Below are 16609 nucleotides of genomic sequence, written 5' to 3' on the forward strand. Positions count from 1 at the left end.
TGTGTATATATGGAGTGTCCTCCTGATGATGACCCCTACATGTATGTGTATATATGGAGTGTCCTCCTGATGATGACCCCCTGCATGTATGTGTATATATGTACTGTCCTCCTGATGATGACCCCCTACATGTATGTGTATATATGTAGTGTCCTCCTGATGATGACCCCCTGCATGTATGTGTATATATGTAGTGTCCTCCTGATGATGACCCTCTACATGTATGTGTATATATGGAGTGTCCTCCTGCTGATGACCCTCTACATGTATGTGTATATATGTAGTGTCGTCCTGATGATGACCCCCTGCATGTATGTGTATATATGTAGTGTCCTCCTGATGATGACACCCTACATGTATATGTATATATATATAGTGTCCTCCTGATGATGACCTCCTACATGTATGTGTATATATGTAGTGTCCTCCTGATGATGACCCCCTGCATGTATGTGTATATATGTACTGTCCTCCTGATGATGACCCCCTACATGTATGTGTATATATGTACTGTCCTCCTGATGATGACCCCTTACATGTATGTGTATATGTGGAGTGTCCTCCTGATGATGACCCCCTGCATGTATGTGTATATATGTACTGTCCTCCTGATGATGATCCCCTACATGTATGTGTATATATATAGTGTCCTCCTGATGATGACCCCTACATGTATGTGTATATATGGAGTGTCCTCCTGATGATGACCCCCTACATGTATGTGTATATATGTACTGTCCTCCTGATGATGACTCCCTACATGTATGTGTATATATGTACTGTCCTCCTGATGATGACCCCCTACATGTATGTGTATATATGGAGTGTCGTCCTGATGATGACCCCCTGCATGTATGTGTCCATATACGAGTGGAGATGTCTCTTGTGCACTTTCCCGCAGTACGAGAAGGCTTTGCTGCGCGGTTTTGTGGAGAGTTGCTCCAACCTGACGTGGTGCACGAACCCCCAAGGCTGTGACCGCATCTTGTGCAAGGAAGGTCTGGGGAACGGAGCCGCCTGTGCCAAGTGCTCCTGGATGTCCTGCTTCAGGTGCAGCTTTCCGGAGGTGAGTCGCGCTCACAGCAGTGTGACGATGTGACAATGTGCGGTCAGGGTCTGACTTCCTGTCCCCCTCAGGCTCACCACCCGGCCAGCTGCAGCCACATGTCTCAGTGGATGGACGACGGGGGATTCTACGAGGGGATGACTCTGGAGGCGCAGAGCAAACACCTGACCAAGCTGATTTCCAAGCATTGCCCCAGCTGCCAGGCCCCCATTGAGAAGAACGAGGGCTGCCTTCAGTAAGTCTCATGCCTGTGCCCCTTCTCTCACCCACACTTCCAGGTCTCATCACCTGTTTTGCCCCCACGTAGTATGACCTGTGCCAAGTGTAACCACGGCTTCTGCTGGCGCTGCCTGAAGCCCTGGAAGCCCACCCACAAGGACTACTACAACTGCTCCGCCATGGTGAGTGCTGCCCAGTCACATGGATGATGCCCTGCAGATTGTGTGGTCTGAGTCCTCCACTCCTCGTCCCACGAGGAGGGTGGAGATGGTGGTGATCAGGATATTGATGGATGCTGATATGATGTTATGGATGGACAATCATGCTGTTGTTGGATGATGTTTGTTATTGATGGACAATCATGCTGTTGTTGGATGATGTTTGTTATTGATGGACAATCATGCTGTTGTTGGATGATGTTTGTTATTGATGGACAATCATGCTGTTGTTGGATGATGATATTGCTGGATCATGTTGATGGATGATGAAGATATTCTTTTTAATCAAGAAACTTTCTTGAAACAAGTGTCAGCCTCACCACCAGATGAGTTGGTGATCACATGCACGTTCTCCATTACACGCATGTATTGCAGCATACACAGCCATTGTTCATACTAATATTTCAGCAGAACACCTTTTCTCCTCCTTTTTTTGGGGTGCGGCACACAGTGGGCATCCTGGCAGATCAGATAGTATAGGTTTATTAAAGAACTAGTGAATTGAAAATCCCATAATTCGTGGTCTTCTCTCCATCAGCCACCCCATTGTTTTCTTCCTCGCCTTCTCATATAGACCTTTTTCTCCATTACGTTTGTATTATAGAGACAGTGGAATATTTCGTAGAGCGAGGGAGGACCACTTGCCAGCCACTGTTTTGCGATAGATTTCCTGGGTTGGTAGAATATTTTTGCTATAACCAATTGTACCGGAGGGAAACCTCCAACGTCCCCACAAGGCCCAAAACCCAAGATGTAGGACTAATGGGACTTGAATGTGTTAGACCTCTATAACTAGTCTACCAGTGCTGTCACAAGCCCAATAAGTCTGCTCCCTATGGTGTGGACGGTGGTCGTCTGTCCTGAGGCACGTTCTGCATAGTCCTTCTGGAGTTCTGTAGACTCCATGTATAACAACAGTCGAGAACTTCTCTGGGCCGCGGTAATCAAAACCTTTCCTGTCCATTCCAAAATATCTTTTCACCCTTCCAATGAAATATGTTCCATGTCTATTTGCTTTAACAAGAGTAATGGGATCTCCCAAAATTCTCAATAATTATACAATAAAGAAATGAAGCCAACAGTAGCATGGACCACCTAGTCCAGTAGCCCATGAGATGACCTAGTGAGGCCGGAGATGGTCCCCTTGGTTCTTTCTCCGTGTCATCATTGTAAGCTATGAGCCCACTATCAGTGGTCAGTATTGGTCAGTATTTTTCCTCCGTATTTGTTCCTCACCTGGTTTTGGCTTACAACCAGAGTAAAGGTCTAATGGAAACACGTCGCCACTTCTGTATTTATCACCCGCTCCTGGTTTTGGCTTACAAGTACTGAGGTAAAATACTGATCAGATACTCATAGTGGGGCCGTAGCCTTTTGCAGATGAAATTTCTGTCTCGGATGCTCAAATGAGCAGAAATGACCATCAAGGAAGGTCCTCTTCCCACCCGACAGATGGTGCCATTACTGCCTCACCTCAGAAGAAGCCGTCTGAACCCAATGCTGGCACCAACGTCTCCTCTCGTAATGTCAGTCTCACAAGATCACCGCTCCACAAGTCGCTCTGTAGTTTCACCGAAGACCACATACTCAGCAACACTTGCTTCACAGGGGACTTCACCCCCCAGCTACAGGGAATTCTGATATGGGAACGCCATTAATGACCTGGAACGTCACATTTCATCTATCTCTAGTACCAAGACATGGAGCAGTATCTACAGAGGCTGGAGACCCCATACAATACTTTCCCTCACATCCAGCCTGGCACCGCTTACTGACAGGTGCAGAGAGTCAAGGACTATGTCGTACACATGGTGGCCCATCGTAAGGCTCATAAACACCGGATCTTCACAGCCAGAAAATGGTTCAATATCAAGAAAATCGCAATCGCCGCAACAGTATCCGGATAAGGGATGTACCTGAAAGCATCAATGCACAAGCGATTATGCCAACACTGCGGACATTATTCACTAATATCCCTGGTGATCCGATTGATATGGAGCCCACCAAAAACTAGACTCTCTTGGCCCAGATCCCGAGCGTCCAAGGGACATTATCTGTCGCATACATTTCTTCAGTGTAATAGAGGCCACTATGAGGGGGATTTGGGCCCTGTTGACTTCAATGGAAGCATACAACTGCTCACAGAGCTATCACAAATGACCTGTTAAATGAAGGGTATTTAAACCACTACTTGATGCCCTTCTGGGGGCCTAATGTAGTCCTGGGGGAACCCATTTCCTCTGCAGATCCGGAAAAATGGGACATTGTCTAGTTTAAAAGACCCAATGACATGATAAGATTCTGTGGTGCCCTGGACGTTCCCAGAATCCCCATATCTGACCACCTGCTCTACCATCGCCACCGAGAGGTCCAGCAGAAGGCGTCCAATGGATCAGGAATGGACGCCTTTCTTGAGAACAATAAAATTACATCTTATGCTTAGTGATAGTTAATTAATCCAGGGATTTAATCTGACGGTCATTCCTCAATGATGTAAATTGGCCTATACCGCATGTTTTTTTTTTTTTTGCCTTCCCCTGGATCAACGCTGCGGAATAGCTGCAGTGCACAAGAAATAGGCTGAACTGGATGGACGCTTGTCTTTTTTCGGCGTTATAAACTATGTAACTATGTAAGGAACTGGAGAGGGACCGGGACCTGCAGTCATATCGGCCTTGGACGTTCCCAGAATCCACATATCTGACCACCTGCTCTACCATCGCCAACGAGAGGTCCAGCAGAAGGCGTCCAATGGATCAGGAACTGGAGGGGGACCGGGACCTGCAGTCATATCGGCCCTGGACGTTCCCAGAATCCACATATCTGACCACCTGCTCTACCATCGCCACCGAGAGGTCCAGCACGTGGCAGAAGGCGTCCAATGGATCAGGAACTGGAGGGGGACCAGGACCTGCAGTCATATCGGCTCCTGAAATGAATCTTCCTGACGAGGCAGTCTTCAGATCTTCACTTATTTCTTGACGCCTAGAATTAGATCTAGGTAAATGGTGTTAAGTGGCAATCCTCCACTCTGTAGAATGTCTCCGGTCACATAATATCTTACAACGGCATTTAGGCTGAGTTCACATTATGTTTCTGTAATGTCAGGCTGTATTACTTTACATTACGTTCCCCCTTATAGGAAGCCTAGGTCTGAATGTTTGACCCGTGCCAGTAAAGACCAGCCTCAGTTAGGGACTTGCATTGGGATCTGCTTGTTTCGTAGTTCCCTAGTGTTGGATTTATTCATGAAATCTACCTCTTAGATCAGACGCTGAGCGGTGGACCTCACTATCGAATGTCTATACTTCTTTCTTGCTCTTAATCTTTCTATCCTTTTTTCTTTCTCCCTCTTTTTTTCTCCCTCCCTCGCTCATTGAATGTCAGGAGACTTAAGAGTTCTCAGGTGTTTTATCTTCTGTCCTTCAAGACACTGCTTTAGAGGCGATCCTATGCCTCAGATTACTAACAGATTATTCATCTTGGGCCACAGTACAAGTGTTGTATTGGAGTCTAAGACTACAGCCCCACTATCAGTATTTCATCAGTATTCGGTCAGTATTATTTCTCAGGAGTGGGAGCCAAAACCAGGTGAGGAACAATCAGAGAAAAGGTCTAATAGAAACAAGTCACCAATTCTGCATTTATCACCCACTCCTGAGAAAAAATACTGATAGTGGGGTCGAGGCCTAAGGTGGTAGGAGGGGCAGACACAAGCCACTGCCGCATACTATTCTAGAAACATGGTCTGACACGGGGCAGAGGTATCTGTTGTTTGAGATCTCTTTCTATCCCAAAATGTTTACTATGGCAAACATCTATTTCCATAATTGTCTCTAAGTTAAGACAATCCATCAATACTTAAACTAAAACATTTTGCGGAGGGCCCTATCCTCCATTGGAGGTGACTTTAATTTTGTCTTGGATCCTTCATTGGACGCGCCCCTGACAGGAGTCTAAACGTGCTCCAGTCTCTCCAACTGGTCGATGAATGGAGGATACTACATCTGGACATAAAGGATTATACGTATTCTTCTCCTTCACACTGGACGCGTAGCCGCATAGGCTTTCTCTTAATTGGCCATCACTTGCTTACATTGCAACCTACATCTCAGACAGGATCTGCCATATGGTCAGATGATGTATATGGTAATCTGACTACGCCCCACTCCCAACAAGGCTTCAGATGTTAGACTCTCTCTGTGTCTCTGACCTTCGTGAAACTATGGACTCCTTCAGAAATCTTCACGACCATGATGAAATGGCCTTACTATTTCAATGGGAAGCACTCCGATGCGTCTTCAGAGGGCCACTAATAAAACATGGATCCAGGCTAAAAAAAGAGAGAGCAAGTAAAGTCTCCCAATTGCTTGAGCGGATTGATCTCCTTGACAAACAGCATAAAAGATCTGCTTCCTTCCAGGTATACGCAAACCTACTTAAAGGAATACTCCGGGGGAATAAAAAGTTATTCTAGTGCCCAGCCTTCATAAACTATAAAGATAACATGAACATTCTGGTTGTAACCCTTTGAGTACTTGTAATTCCGTGTAACACTGGAGCTGCTCCTTATTGCTCCCCCTCCCTTATGCGACATTATGTTACAAATCAGGAGGCGTGGCCTGCTTCTATTAGCAGCCAGCCCCATGATGTCTCCTTCACTGCATTGTGAGGGAGCATGGCCTGCTCCCGGCTTCTAGTAGCAGCCAGTCCCCTCAATGTCTCCTTGTCTGCAGTCCGAGGTGAGGGGGCTAGGCCTGCTCCTGATTTCTAGTAGCAGCCAGTCCCCTGTTAATGTCTCCTTGTCTGCAGTCTGATGTGAAGGAGCGTGGCCTGCTCCCAGCTTCTAGTAGCAGCCAGCCACCTGATAATATCTCCTGGTCTGCAGTCTGAGGTGAGGGGGCTAGACCTGCTCCTGATTTCTAGTAACAGCCAGCCCACTGATATTTCCTTGTCTGCAGTCCGAGGTGAGGGAGCGTGGTCAGCTCCCAGTTTCTAGTAGCAGCCAGTCCCCTGATAATGTCTCCTTCACTGCCTTGTGAGGGAGCGTGGCCTGCTCCCAGCTTCTAGTAGCAGCCAGTCCCCTGATAATGTCTCCTTGTCTGCAGTGTGATGTGAAGGAGCGTGGCCTGCTCTCGGCTTCTAGTAGCAGCCAGTCCCCTGATAATGTCTCCTTGTCTGCAGTCTGATGTGAAGGAGCGTGGCCTGCTCTCAGCTTCTAGTAGCAGTCAGTCCCCTGATAATATCTCCTTGTCTGCAGTCTGATGTGAAGGAGCGTGGCCTGCTCCCGGCTTCTAGTAGCATCCAGTCCCCTGATAATGTCTCCTTGTCTGCAGTCTGATGTGAAGGAGCGTGGCCTGCTCCCGGCTTCTAGTAGCATCCAGTCCCCTGATAATGTCTCCTTGTCTGCAGTCTGATGTGAAGGAGCGTGGCCTGCTCTCAGCTTCTAGTAGCAGCCAGTCCCCTGATAATGTCTCCTTGTCTGCAGTCTGATGTGAAGGAGCATGGCCTGCTCTCAGCTTCTAGTAGCAGTCAGTCCCCTGATAATGTCTCCTTGTCTGCAGTCTGATGTGAAGGAGCTTGGCCTGCTCCCGGCTTCTAGTAGCATCCAGCCCCCTGATGTCATCTTCACTGCAGTCCGAGGTGAGGGGGCTAGGCCTGCTCCTGATTTCTAGTAACAGCCAGTCCCCTGATAATGTCTCCTTGTCTGCAGTCCGAGGTGAGGGGGCTAGGCCTGCTCCTGATTTCTAGTAGCAGCCAGTCCCCTGTTAATGTCTCCTTGTCTGCATTGTGAGGGAGCGTGGCCTGCTCCCAGCTTCTAGTAGCAGCCAGTCCCCTGATAATGTCTCCTTCACTGCATTGTGAGGGAGCGTGGCCTGCTCCCAGCTTCTAGTAGCAGCCAGTCCCCTGATAATGTCTCCTTGTCTGCAGTCTGATGTGAGGGAGCGTGACCTGCTCTCGGCTTCTAGTAGCAGCCAGTCCCCTGATAATGTCTCCTTGTCTGCAGTCTGATGTGAAGGAGCGTGGCCTGCTCCCGGCTTCTAGTAGCAGCCAGTCCCCTGATAATATCTCCTTGTCTGCAGTCTGATGTGAAGGAGCGTGGCCTGCTCCTGGCTTCTAGTAGCAGCCAGTCCCCTGATAATATCTCCTTGTCTGCAGTCTGATGTGAAGGAGCATGGCCTGCTCTCGGCTTCTAGTAGCAGCCAGCCCCCTGATAATGTCATCTTCACTGCAGTCCGAGGTGAGGGGGCTAGGCCTGCTCCCGGCTTCTAGTAGCAGCCAGCCACCTGATAATGTCTCCTTGTCTGCAGTCTGATGTGAAGGAGCGTGGCCTGCTCCCGGCTTCTAGTAGCAGCCAGTCCCCTGTTAATGTCTCCTTGTCTGCAGTCTGATGTGAAGGAGCGTGGCCTGCTCCCGGCTTCTAGTAGCAGCCAGTCCCCTGTTAATGTCTCCTTGTCTGCAGTCTGATGTGAAGAAGCGTGGCCTGCTCCCAGCCTCTAGTAGCAGCCAGCCCCCTGATAATGTCTCCTTGTCTGCAGTGTGATGTGAAGGAGCGTGGCCTGCTCTCGGCTTCTAGTAGCAGCCAGTCCCCTGATAATGTCTCCTTGTCTGCAGTCTGATGTGAAGGAGCGTGGCCTGCTCCCAGCTTCTAGTAGCAGCTAGCCCCCTGATAATGTCTCCTTGTCTGCAATCCAAGGTGATGGAGCGTGGCCTGCTCCTGGCTTTTAGTAGCAGCCAGCCCCCTGATAATATCTCCTTGTCTGCAGTCTGATGTGAGGGACCGTGGCCTGCTCTCAGCTTCTAGTAGCAGCCAGCCCCCTGATAATGTCATCTTCACTGCAGTCCGAGGTGAGGGGGCTAGGCCTGCTCCTGATTTCTAGTAGCAGCCAGCCCACTGATATTTCCTTGTCTGCAGTCCGAAGTGAGGGAGCGTGGCCTGCTCCCGGCTTCTAGTAGCAGCCAGTCCCTTGATAGTGTTTCCTTCACTGCATTGTGTTGGAGCGTGGCCTCCTCCTGACTTCTAATAGCATCCAGTCCCCTGATAATGTCTCCTTGTCTGCAGTCCAAGGTGAGGGGGCTAGGCCTGCTCCCGGCTTCTAGTAGCAGCCAGCCCCCTGATAACGTCTCCTTGTCTGCAGTCCAATGTGAGGGTGTTAGGCCTGCTCCCGGCTTCTAGTAGCAGCCAGCCCCCTGATAATGTCTCCTTGTCTGCAGTCTGATGTGAAGGAGCGTGGCCTGCTCCTGGCTTCTAGTAGCAGCCAGTCCCCTGATAATATCTCCTTGTCTGCAGTCTGATGTGAAGGAGCGTGGCCTGCTCCTGGCTTCTAGTAGCAGCCAGTCCCCTGATAATATCTCCTTGTCTGCAGTCTGATGTGAAGGAGCGTGGCCTGCTCTCAGCTTCTAGTAGCAGCCAGCCACCTGATAATATCTCCTTGTCTGCAGTCTGATGTGAAGGAGCGTGGCCTGCTCTCGGCTTCTAGTAGCAGCCAGCCCCCTGATAATGTCATCTTCACTGCAGTCCGAGGTGAGGGGGCTAGGCCTGCTCCTGATTTCTAGTAACAGCCAGTCCCCTGATAATGTCTCCTTGTCTGCAGTCTGATGTGAAGGAGCGTGACCTGCTCTCGGCTTCTAGTAGCAGTCAGCCCCCTGATAATATCTCCTTGTCTGCAGTCTGATGTGAAGGAGCGTGGCCTGCTCCCGGCTTCCAGTAGCAGCCAGTCCCCTGATAATGTCTCCTTGTCTGCAGTCTGATGTGAAGGAGCATGGCATGCTCTCGGCTTCTAGTAGCAGCCAGTCCCCTGATAATGTCTCCTTGTCTGCAGTCTGATGTGAAGGAGCGTGGCCTGCTCTCGGCTTCTAGTAGCATCCAGCCCCCTGATAATGTCTCCTTGTCTGCAGTCTGATGTGAAGGAGCGTGGCATGCTCTCGGCTTCTAGTAGCATCCAGTCCCCTGATAATGTCTCCTTGTCTGCAGTCTGATGTGAAGGAGCGTGGCCTGCTCTCAGCTTCTAGTAGCAGCCAGTCCCCTGATAATGTCTCCTTGTCTGCAGTCTGATGTGAAGGAGCATGGCCTGCTCTCAGCTTCTAGTAGCAGTCAGTCCCCTGATAATGTCTCCTTGTCTGCAGTCTGATGTGAAGGAGCGTGGCCTGCTCCCGGCTTCTAGTAGCATCCAGCCCCCTGATGTCATCTTCACTGCAGTCCGAGGTGAGGGAGCTAGGCCTGCTCCTGATTTCTAGTAACAGCCAGTCCCCTGATAATGTCTCCTTGTCTGCAGTCCGAGGTGAGGGGGCTAGGCCTGCTCCTGATTTCTAGTAGCAGCCAGTCCCCTGTTAATGTCTCCTTGTCTGCATTGTGAGGGAGCGTGGCCTGCTCCCAGCTTCTAGTAGCAGCCAGTCCCCTGATAATGTCTCCTTGTCTGCAGTCTGATGTGAGGGAGCGTGACCTGCTCTCGGCTTCTAGTAGCAGCCAGTCCCCTGATAATGTCTCCTTGTCTGCAGTCTGATGTGAAGGAGCGTGGCCTGCTCCCGGCTTCTAGTAGCAGCCAGTCCCCTGATAATATCTCCTTGTCTGCAGTCTGATGTGAAGGAGCGTGGCCTGCTCCTGGCTTCTAGTAGCAGCCAGTCCCCTGATAATATCTCCTTGTCTGCAGTCTGATGTGAAGGAGCATGGCCTGCTCTCGGCTTCTAGTAGCAGCCAGCCCCCTGATAATGTCATCTTCACTGCAGTCCGAGGTGAGGGGGCTAGGCCTGCTCCTGATTTCTAGTAACAGCCAGTCCCCTGATAATGTCTCCTTGTCTGCAGTCTGATGTGAAGGAGCGTGACCTGCTCTCGGCTTCTAGTAGCAGCCAGTCCCCTGATAATATCTCCTTGTCTGCAGTCTGATGTGAAGGAGCGTGGCATGCTCTCGGCTTCTAGTAGCAGCCAGCCACCTGATAATGTCTCCTTGTCTGCAGTCTGATGTGAAGGAGCGTGGCCTGCTCCCGGCTTCTAGTAGCATCCAGTCCCCTGATAATGTCTCCTTGTCTGCAGTCTGATGTGAAAGAGCGTGGCCTGCTCCCGGCTTCTAGTAGCAGCCAGTCCCCTGATAATGTCTCCTTGTCTGCAGTCTGATGTGAAGGAGCGTGGCCTGCTCCCGGCTTCTAGTAGCATCCAGTCCCCTGATAATGTCTCCTTGTCTGCAGTCCGAGGTGAGGGAGCTAGGCCTGCTCCCGGCTTCTAGTAGCAGCCAGCCACCTGATAATGTCTCCTTGTCTGCAGTCTGATGTGAAGGAGCGTGGCCTGCTCCCGGCTTCTAGTAGCAGCCAGTCCCCTGTTAGTGTCTCCTTGTCTGCAGTCTGATGTGAAGGAGCGTGGCCTGCTCCCGGCTTCTAGTAGCAGCCAGTCCCCTGTTAATGTCTCCTTGTCTGCAGTCTGATGTGAAGAAGCGTGGCCTGCTCCCAGCCTCTAGTAGCAGCCAGCCCCCTGATAATGTCTCCTTGTCTGCAGTGTGATGTGAAGGAGCGTGGCCTGCTCTCGGCTTCTAGTAGCAGCCAGTCCCCTGATAATGTCTCCTTGTCTGCAGTCTGATGTGAAGGAGCGTGGCCTGCTCCCAACTTCTAGTAGCAGCTAGCCCCCTGATAATGTCTCCTTGTCTGCAATCCAAGGTGATGGAGCGTGGCCTGCTCCTGGCTTTTAGTAGCAGCCAGCCCCCTGATAATATCTCCTTGTCTGCAGTCTGATGTGAGGGACCGTGGCCTGCTCTCAGCTTCTAGTAGCAGCCAGCCCCCTGATAATGTCATCTTCACTGCAGTCCGAGGTGAGGGGGCTAGGCCTGCTCCTGATTTCTAGTAGCAGCCAGCCCACTGATATTTCCTTGTCTGCAGTCCGAAGTGAGGGAGCGTGGCCTGCTCCCGGCTTCTAGTAGCAGCCAGTCCCTTGATAGTGTTTCCTTCACTGCATTGTGTTGGAGCGTGGCCTCCTCCTGACTTCTAATAGCATCCAGTCCCCTGATAATGTCTCCTTGTCTGCAGTCCAAGGTGAGGGGGCTAGGCCTGCTCCCGGCTTCTAGTAGCAGCCAGCCCCCTGATAACGTCTCCTTGTCTGCAGTCCAATGTGAGGGTGTTAGGCCTGCTCCCGGCTTCTAGTAGCAGCCAGCCCCCTGATAATGTCTCCTTGTCTGCAGTCTGATGTGAAGGAGCGTGACCTGCTCTCGGCTTCTAGTAGCAGTCAGCCCCCTGATAATATCTCCTTGTCTGCAGTCTGATGTGAAGGAGCGTGGCCTGCTCCCGGCTTCCAGTAGCAGCCAGCCCCCTGATAATGTCTCCTTGTCTGCAGTCTGATGTGAAGGAGCGTGGCCTGCTCTCGGCTTCTAGTAGCATCCAGCCCCCTGATAATGTCTCCTTGTCTGCAGTCTGATGTGAAGGAGCGTGGCATGCTCTCGGCTTCTAGTAGCAGCCAGCCACCTGATAATGTCTCCTTGTCTGCAGTCTGATGTGAAGGAGTGTGGCCTGCTCCCGGCTTCTAGTAGCATCCAGTCCCCTGATAATGTCTCCTTGTCTGCAGTCTGATGTGAAGGAGCGTGGCCTGCTCCCGGCTTCTAGTAGCAGCCAGTCCCCTGATAATGTCTCCTTGTCTGCAGTCTGATGTGAAGGAGCGTGGCATGCTCTCGGCTTCTAGTAGCCGCCAGTCCCCTGATAATGTCTCCTTGTCTGCAGTCTGATGTGAAGGAGCGTAGCCTGCTCTCGGCTTCTAGTAGCATCCAGCCCCCTGATAATGTCTCCTTGTCTGCAGTCTGATGTGAAGGAGCGTGGCCTGCTCCTGGCTTCTCGTAGCAGTCAGTCCTCTGATAATATCTCCTTGTCTGCAGTCTGATGTGAAGGAGCGTGGCCTGCTCCCGGCTTCTAGTAGCAGCCAGTCCCCTGATAATGTCTCCTTGTCTGCAGTCCGAGGTGAGGGAGCTAGGCCTGCTCCCGGCTTCTAGTAGCAGCCAGCCACCTGATAATGTCTCCTTGTCTGCAGTCTGATGTGAAGGAGCGTGGCCTGCTCCCGGCTTCTAGTAGCAGCCAGTCCCCTGTTAATGTCTCCTTGTCTGCAGTCTGATGTGAAGGAGCGTGGCTTGCTCCCGGCTTCTAGTAGCAGCCAGTCCCCTGTTAATGTCTCCTTGTCTGCAGTCTGATGTGAAGAAGCGTGGCCTGCTCCCAGCCTCTAGTAGCAGCCAGCCCCCTGATAATGTCTCCTTGTCTGCAGTCTGATGTGAAGGAGTGTGGCCTGCTCCCGGCTTCTAGTAGCAGTCAGTCCTCTGATAATGTCTCCTTGTCTGCAGTGTGATGTGAAGGAGCGTGGCCTGCTCTCGGCTTCTAGTAGCAGCCAGTCCCCTGATAATGTCTCCTTGTCTGCAGTCTGATGTGAAGGAGCGTGACCTGCTCTCGGCTTCTAGTAGCAGTCAGCCCCCTGATAATATCTCCTTGTCTGCAGTCTGATGTGAAGGAGCGTGGCCTGCTCCCGGCTTCCAGTAGCAGCCAGCCCCCTGATAATGTCTCCTTGTCTGCAGTCTGATGTGAAGGAGCGTGGCCTGCTCTCGGCTTCTAGTAGCAGCCAGTCCCCTGATAATGTCTCCTTGTCTGCAGTCTGATGTGAAGGAGCGTGACCTGCTCTCGGCTTCTAGTAGCAGTCAGCCCCCTGATAATATCTCCTTGTCTGCAGTCTGATGTGAAGGAGCGTGGCCTGCTCCCGGCTTCCAGTAGCAGCCAGCCCCCTGATAATGTCTCCTTGTCTGCAGTCTGATGTGAAGGAGCGTGGCCTGCTCTCGGCTTCTAGTAGCAGCCAGCCCCCTGATAATGTCTCCTTGTCTGCAGTCTGATGTGAAGAAGCGTGGCCTGCTCCCAGCCTCTAGTAGCAGCCAGCCCCCTGATAATGTCTCCTTGTCTGCAATCCAAGGTGATGGCGCGTGGCCTGCTCCTGGCTTCTAGTAGCAGCCAGCCCCATGATAATGTCTCCTTGTCTGCAGTCTGATGTGAGGGACCGTGGCCTGCTCTCGGCTTCTAGTAGCAGCCAGCCCCCTGATAATGTCTCCTTGTCTGCAGTCTGAGGTGAGGGGGCTAGGCCTGCTCCTGATTTCTAGTAGCAGCCAGCCCACTGATATTTCCTTGTCTGCAGTCCGAAGTGAGGGAGCGTGGCCTGCTCTCCGCTTCTAGTAGCAGCCAGTCCCTTGATAGTGTTTCCTTCACTGCATTGTATTGGAGCGTGGCCTCCTCCTGACTTCTAATAGCATCCAGTCCCCTGATAATGTCTCCTTGTCTGCAGTCCAAGGTGAGGGGGCTAGGCCTGCTCCCGGCTTCTAGTAGCAGCCAGCCCCCTGATAACGTCTCCTTGTCTGCAGTCCAATGTGAGGGGGCTAGGCCTGCTCCCGGCTTCTAGTAGCAGCCAGCCCCCTGATAATGTCTCCTTGTCTGCAGTCTGATGTGAAGGAGCGTGGCCTGCTCCCGGCTTCTAGTAGCAGCCAGCCCCCTGATAATGTCTCCTTGTCTGCAGTCCGAGGTGAGGGGGCTAGGCCTGCTCCCAGCTTCTAGTAGCAGCCAGCCCCATGATAATGTCTCCTTGTCTGCAGTCTGATGCGAAGGAGCGTGGCCTGCTCCCGGCTTCTAGTAGCAGCTAGCCCCCTGATAATGTCTTCTTGTGTGGGGGTCGTGATGACATTCCACTCGTCCTCCAGTCACTCCAAATTAAGGCTATGAGCATGGGTCAACCATTCAAAGAATGAGTCCGACAACAAGCTGGTTCAAACTCGGAGCACGCTCAAAAGACTACTACAGACAACGTTCTCAGCAATGTTCTGTGTTTATTCCTACATACACAAACCTAAATACACTACATAATGGGAGGGGAAAGAGGTTGTCCGGAGCGGGTAAGCCATGAAAGTCCAGTGTCTGACCACTCCTGATTGGTCCACATCTCCTTATCTCAGTCTCTGGGCAGATATTGCAGCCGTCAGCTTATAATCTTGTTTCGTTTCTCTGAAATAAGTCTTGGCAACACTGGAACTGTCTTAGTTTAAGTTTCGATTTGAGTAATACGTAGCAAGGAAAGCTTATTGTTATAAGACACAAAATGGTGGTTAGTACATAAGCAAAGCGTATAAAAGTAGAGAAAATATATATACATTCTTTTTTACCCTGACATTCCCCCCTAAACACTAAGCTTTCCCTTGCTTCGGGGCCTTTGAGACTGTCCATGTGTGGGGAGAGGGGAGGTGGATTTCTTCACCCAATCATCTTAGAAGCAGCCCCCTTATGGGACGCCCCCGAACAATTGAGCCCTACCCTAAATGACACATGGAGTTCTCCCAACTGATCCTAAACTAAATCTTTCAGTTGGACTCTGTCATGGGGGGTCTGGTCAGGCTTGTTCAAAGGAGTGTATTTCTCCATATCTTCCTTACTGGTATCATCATGTAACAGAGATGTGGTTTCTTGATTCAGAAAGGTCCCGGAGGTTGGGACAACATTGGTTATAGCTTTCCTGTATAAGGGGACTATGCAGCATAGGACCACCAGGCCCAATACTAGTAGACCTCCCATTACTAGACAAACTTGTTGGAGGAATCCCTTGAGCCCTCCCAACCAACCTGAGAAGAAGAAGGTATCTACCCCTGTGTGGTAGCTGTCCACCCTGGGACAGACAGTAAGCATATGGAAAGGATATAGAAGAAGGTAGTCATCTTTTATAGACTCGTTCTGTCTCTCTTGCAGTGGGAGGCGTGAATACAGGTGCTCTTGCCCTCAAGCTTCAGAGCCGTCGGGGTGGTGAGAAGCACAGTGTACGGTCCCTCGAACTGCGGCTGGAGGCAGTCTTTCCGGACAAACTTCTTCACATACACTAGATCGCCTGGGATGAAATCATGTACTGCATCACCTGTAGATTCTGGGAGAGAAGCAGATACTGGAGAGCGGGTGTTAGTCAATTCTCTAGACAAGGCAATCACAAATTTTACCACTCTTTCATGTGTTTCAGACAACTCTTGGGGCCTAATCTCTCCTATCTTGGGTGGGGTCCCAAACAAAATTTCATAGGGAGTCAGCCCATGTTTGGCCTGAGGAGTGTGTGTGATATGATACAATACTATGGGGAGTAGGTCGGGCCAGGGGAGGGGATGATCTTAGGTCATTTTCAAGAGCTGGGTCTTGAGTGTGGAATTCATTCTCTCCACTTTGCCTGAACTGGCAGGATGGTATGGAGTGTGGAGGCCCAAATCTGTTCCCAACATGTTCCAGAGTTCTTTGTAGATATTTGCTGTGAAAGCTGGTCCTTGATCCGATTCTATGACTTGGGGAACTCCAAATCTGCAGGCAATTTCGGTGATCAGTTTCTTGGCTGTGACTTTAGCAGTCATGTTGACAACCGGGTAGGCCTCGGGCCAGGCTGAGAACATATCCACGGCTACCAAAACGTACTCCTATTTTCCTGCTTTAGGCATTTGGATATGGTCGACTTGTATTCTCTGCCAAGGGTAGTCTGGTTTAGCCAGGTGTTGGAGAGGGACCCGTGCCGTACACGTTGGGTTGCAGGTAGCGCAGACAGAGCAGGATTTTGAGTACGCAGTCACAGTGGAAGAGATTCCGGGTGCAAAATACAGTTTCTTGATACATGCCAAGGCTTGATTCTTTCCTCTGTGTGTAGGCCCATGAGCCCATGCTGCCACAGCTGAGTACATGCGTCTAGTCAAGCAAGGCTTCCCATCCACTTGGTAAAGAGTCGAGTTGACCTTTGAATCTTTGCGACCTGCCAGCACAGCTCCTGCCGCTTTCCATTGCTTGACTTCTTCAGTGGGGGGTCTTCCTTTGTTCCTCACACAATTTTTCTTCAGGCATCTTGACCCCCCTGGATTCCACTCGTGTCTCCGCTGGACTTGTATGGTCTTCCGCCGGCTGTTCTTTGGCTCTTGCTCTAGTGAGCGCCACAGCTACGGTTTGCAGGGTCTCCCCCATCTCTTCTTCCTTTTCCTGCCACTTTGATGACACATTCTCCACTGCTGCAGTCTTGGCTGCTTGGTCAGCTAGGTGGTTGCCCCTGGCTTCTCTGGATTCTAGCCTTCCATGAACCTTGACCTTGATAACAGCAACCTGAATG

At 51.0% G+C, this 16609-nt stretch overlaps 1 protein-coding gene across 3 annotated transcripts in view; it reads left to right on the plus strand.

The window, feature by feature from the left end:
* Positions 1–16609, plus strand: part of CUL9 (cullin 9) — a 171862-nt gene that overhangs the window by 86631 nt on the left and 68622 nt on the right. For all 3 annotated transcript variants that reach the window (XM_073671636.1, XM_073671638.1, XM_073671637.1), the window contains exons 32-34: positions 902–1066; positions 1138–1301; positions 1374–1467. In XM_073671636.1, the coding sequence (XP_073527737.1) occupies positions 902–1066; positions 1138–1301; positions 1374–1467 (423 nt within the window). The remainder of the gene's footprint in view (positions 1–901; positions 1067–1137; positions 1302–1373; positions 1468–16609) is intronic.

This window comes from Phyllobates terribilis, unplaced genomic scaffold, assembly GCF_046119375.1.
Source record: "Phyllobates terribilis strain yellow unplaced genomic scaffold, ASM4611937v1 Scaffold_3__8_contigs__length_932513732, whole genome shotgun sequence".
Taxonomy (NCBI): Eukaryota; Metazoa; Chordata; class Amphibia; order Anura; family Dendrobatidae; genus Phyllobates; species Phyllobates terribilis.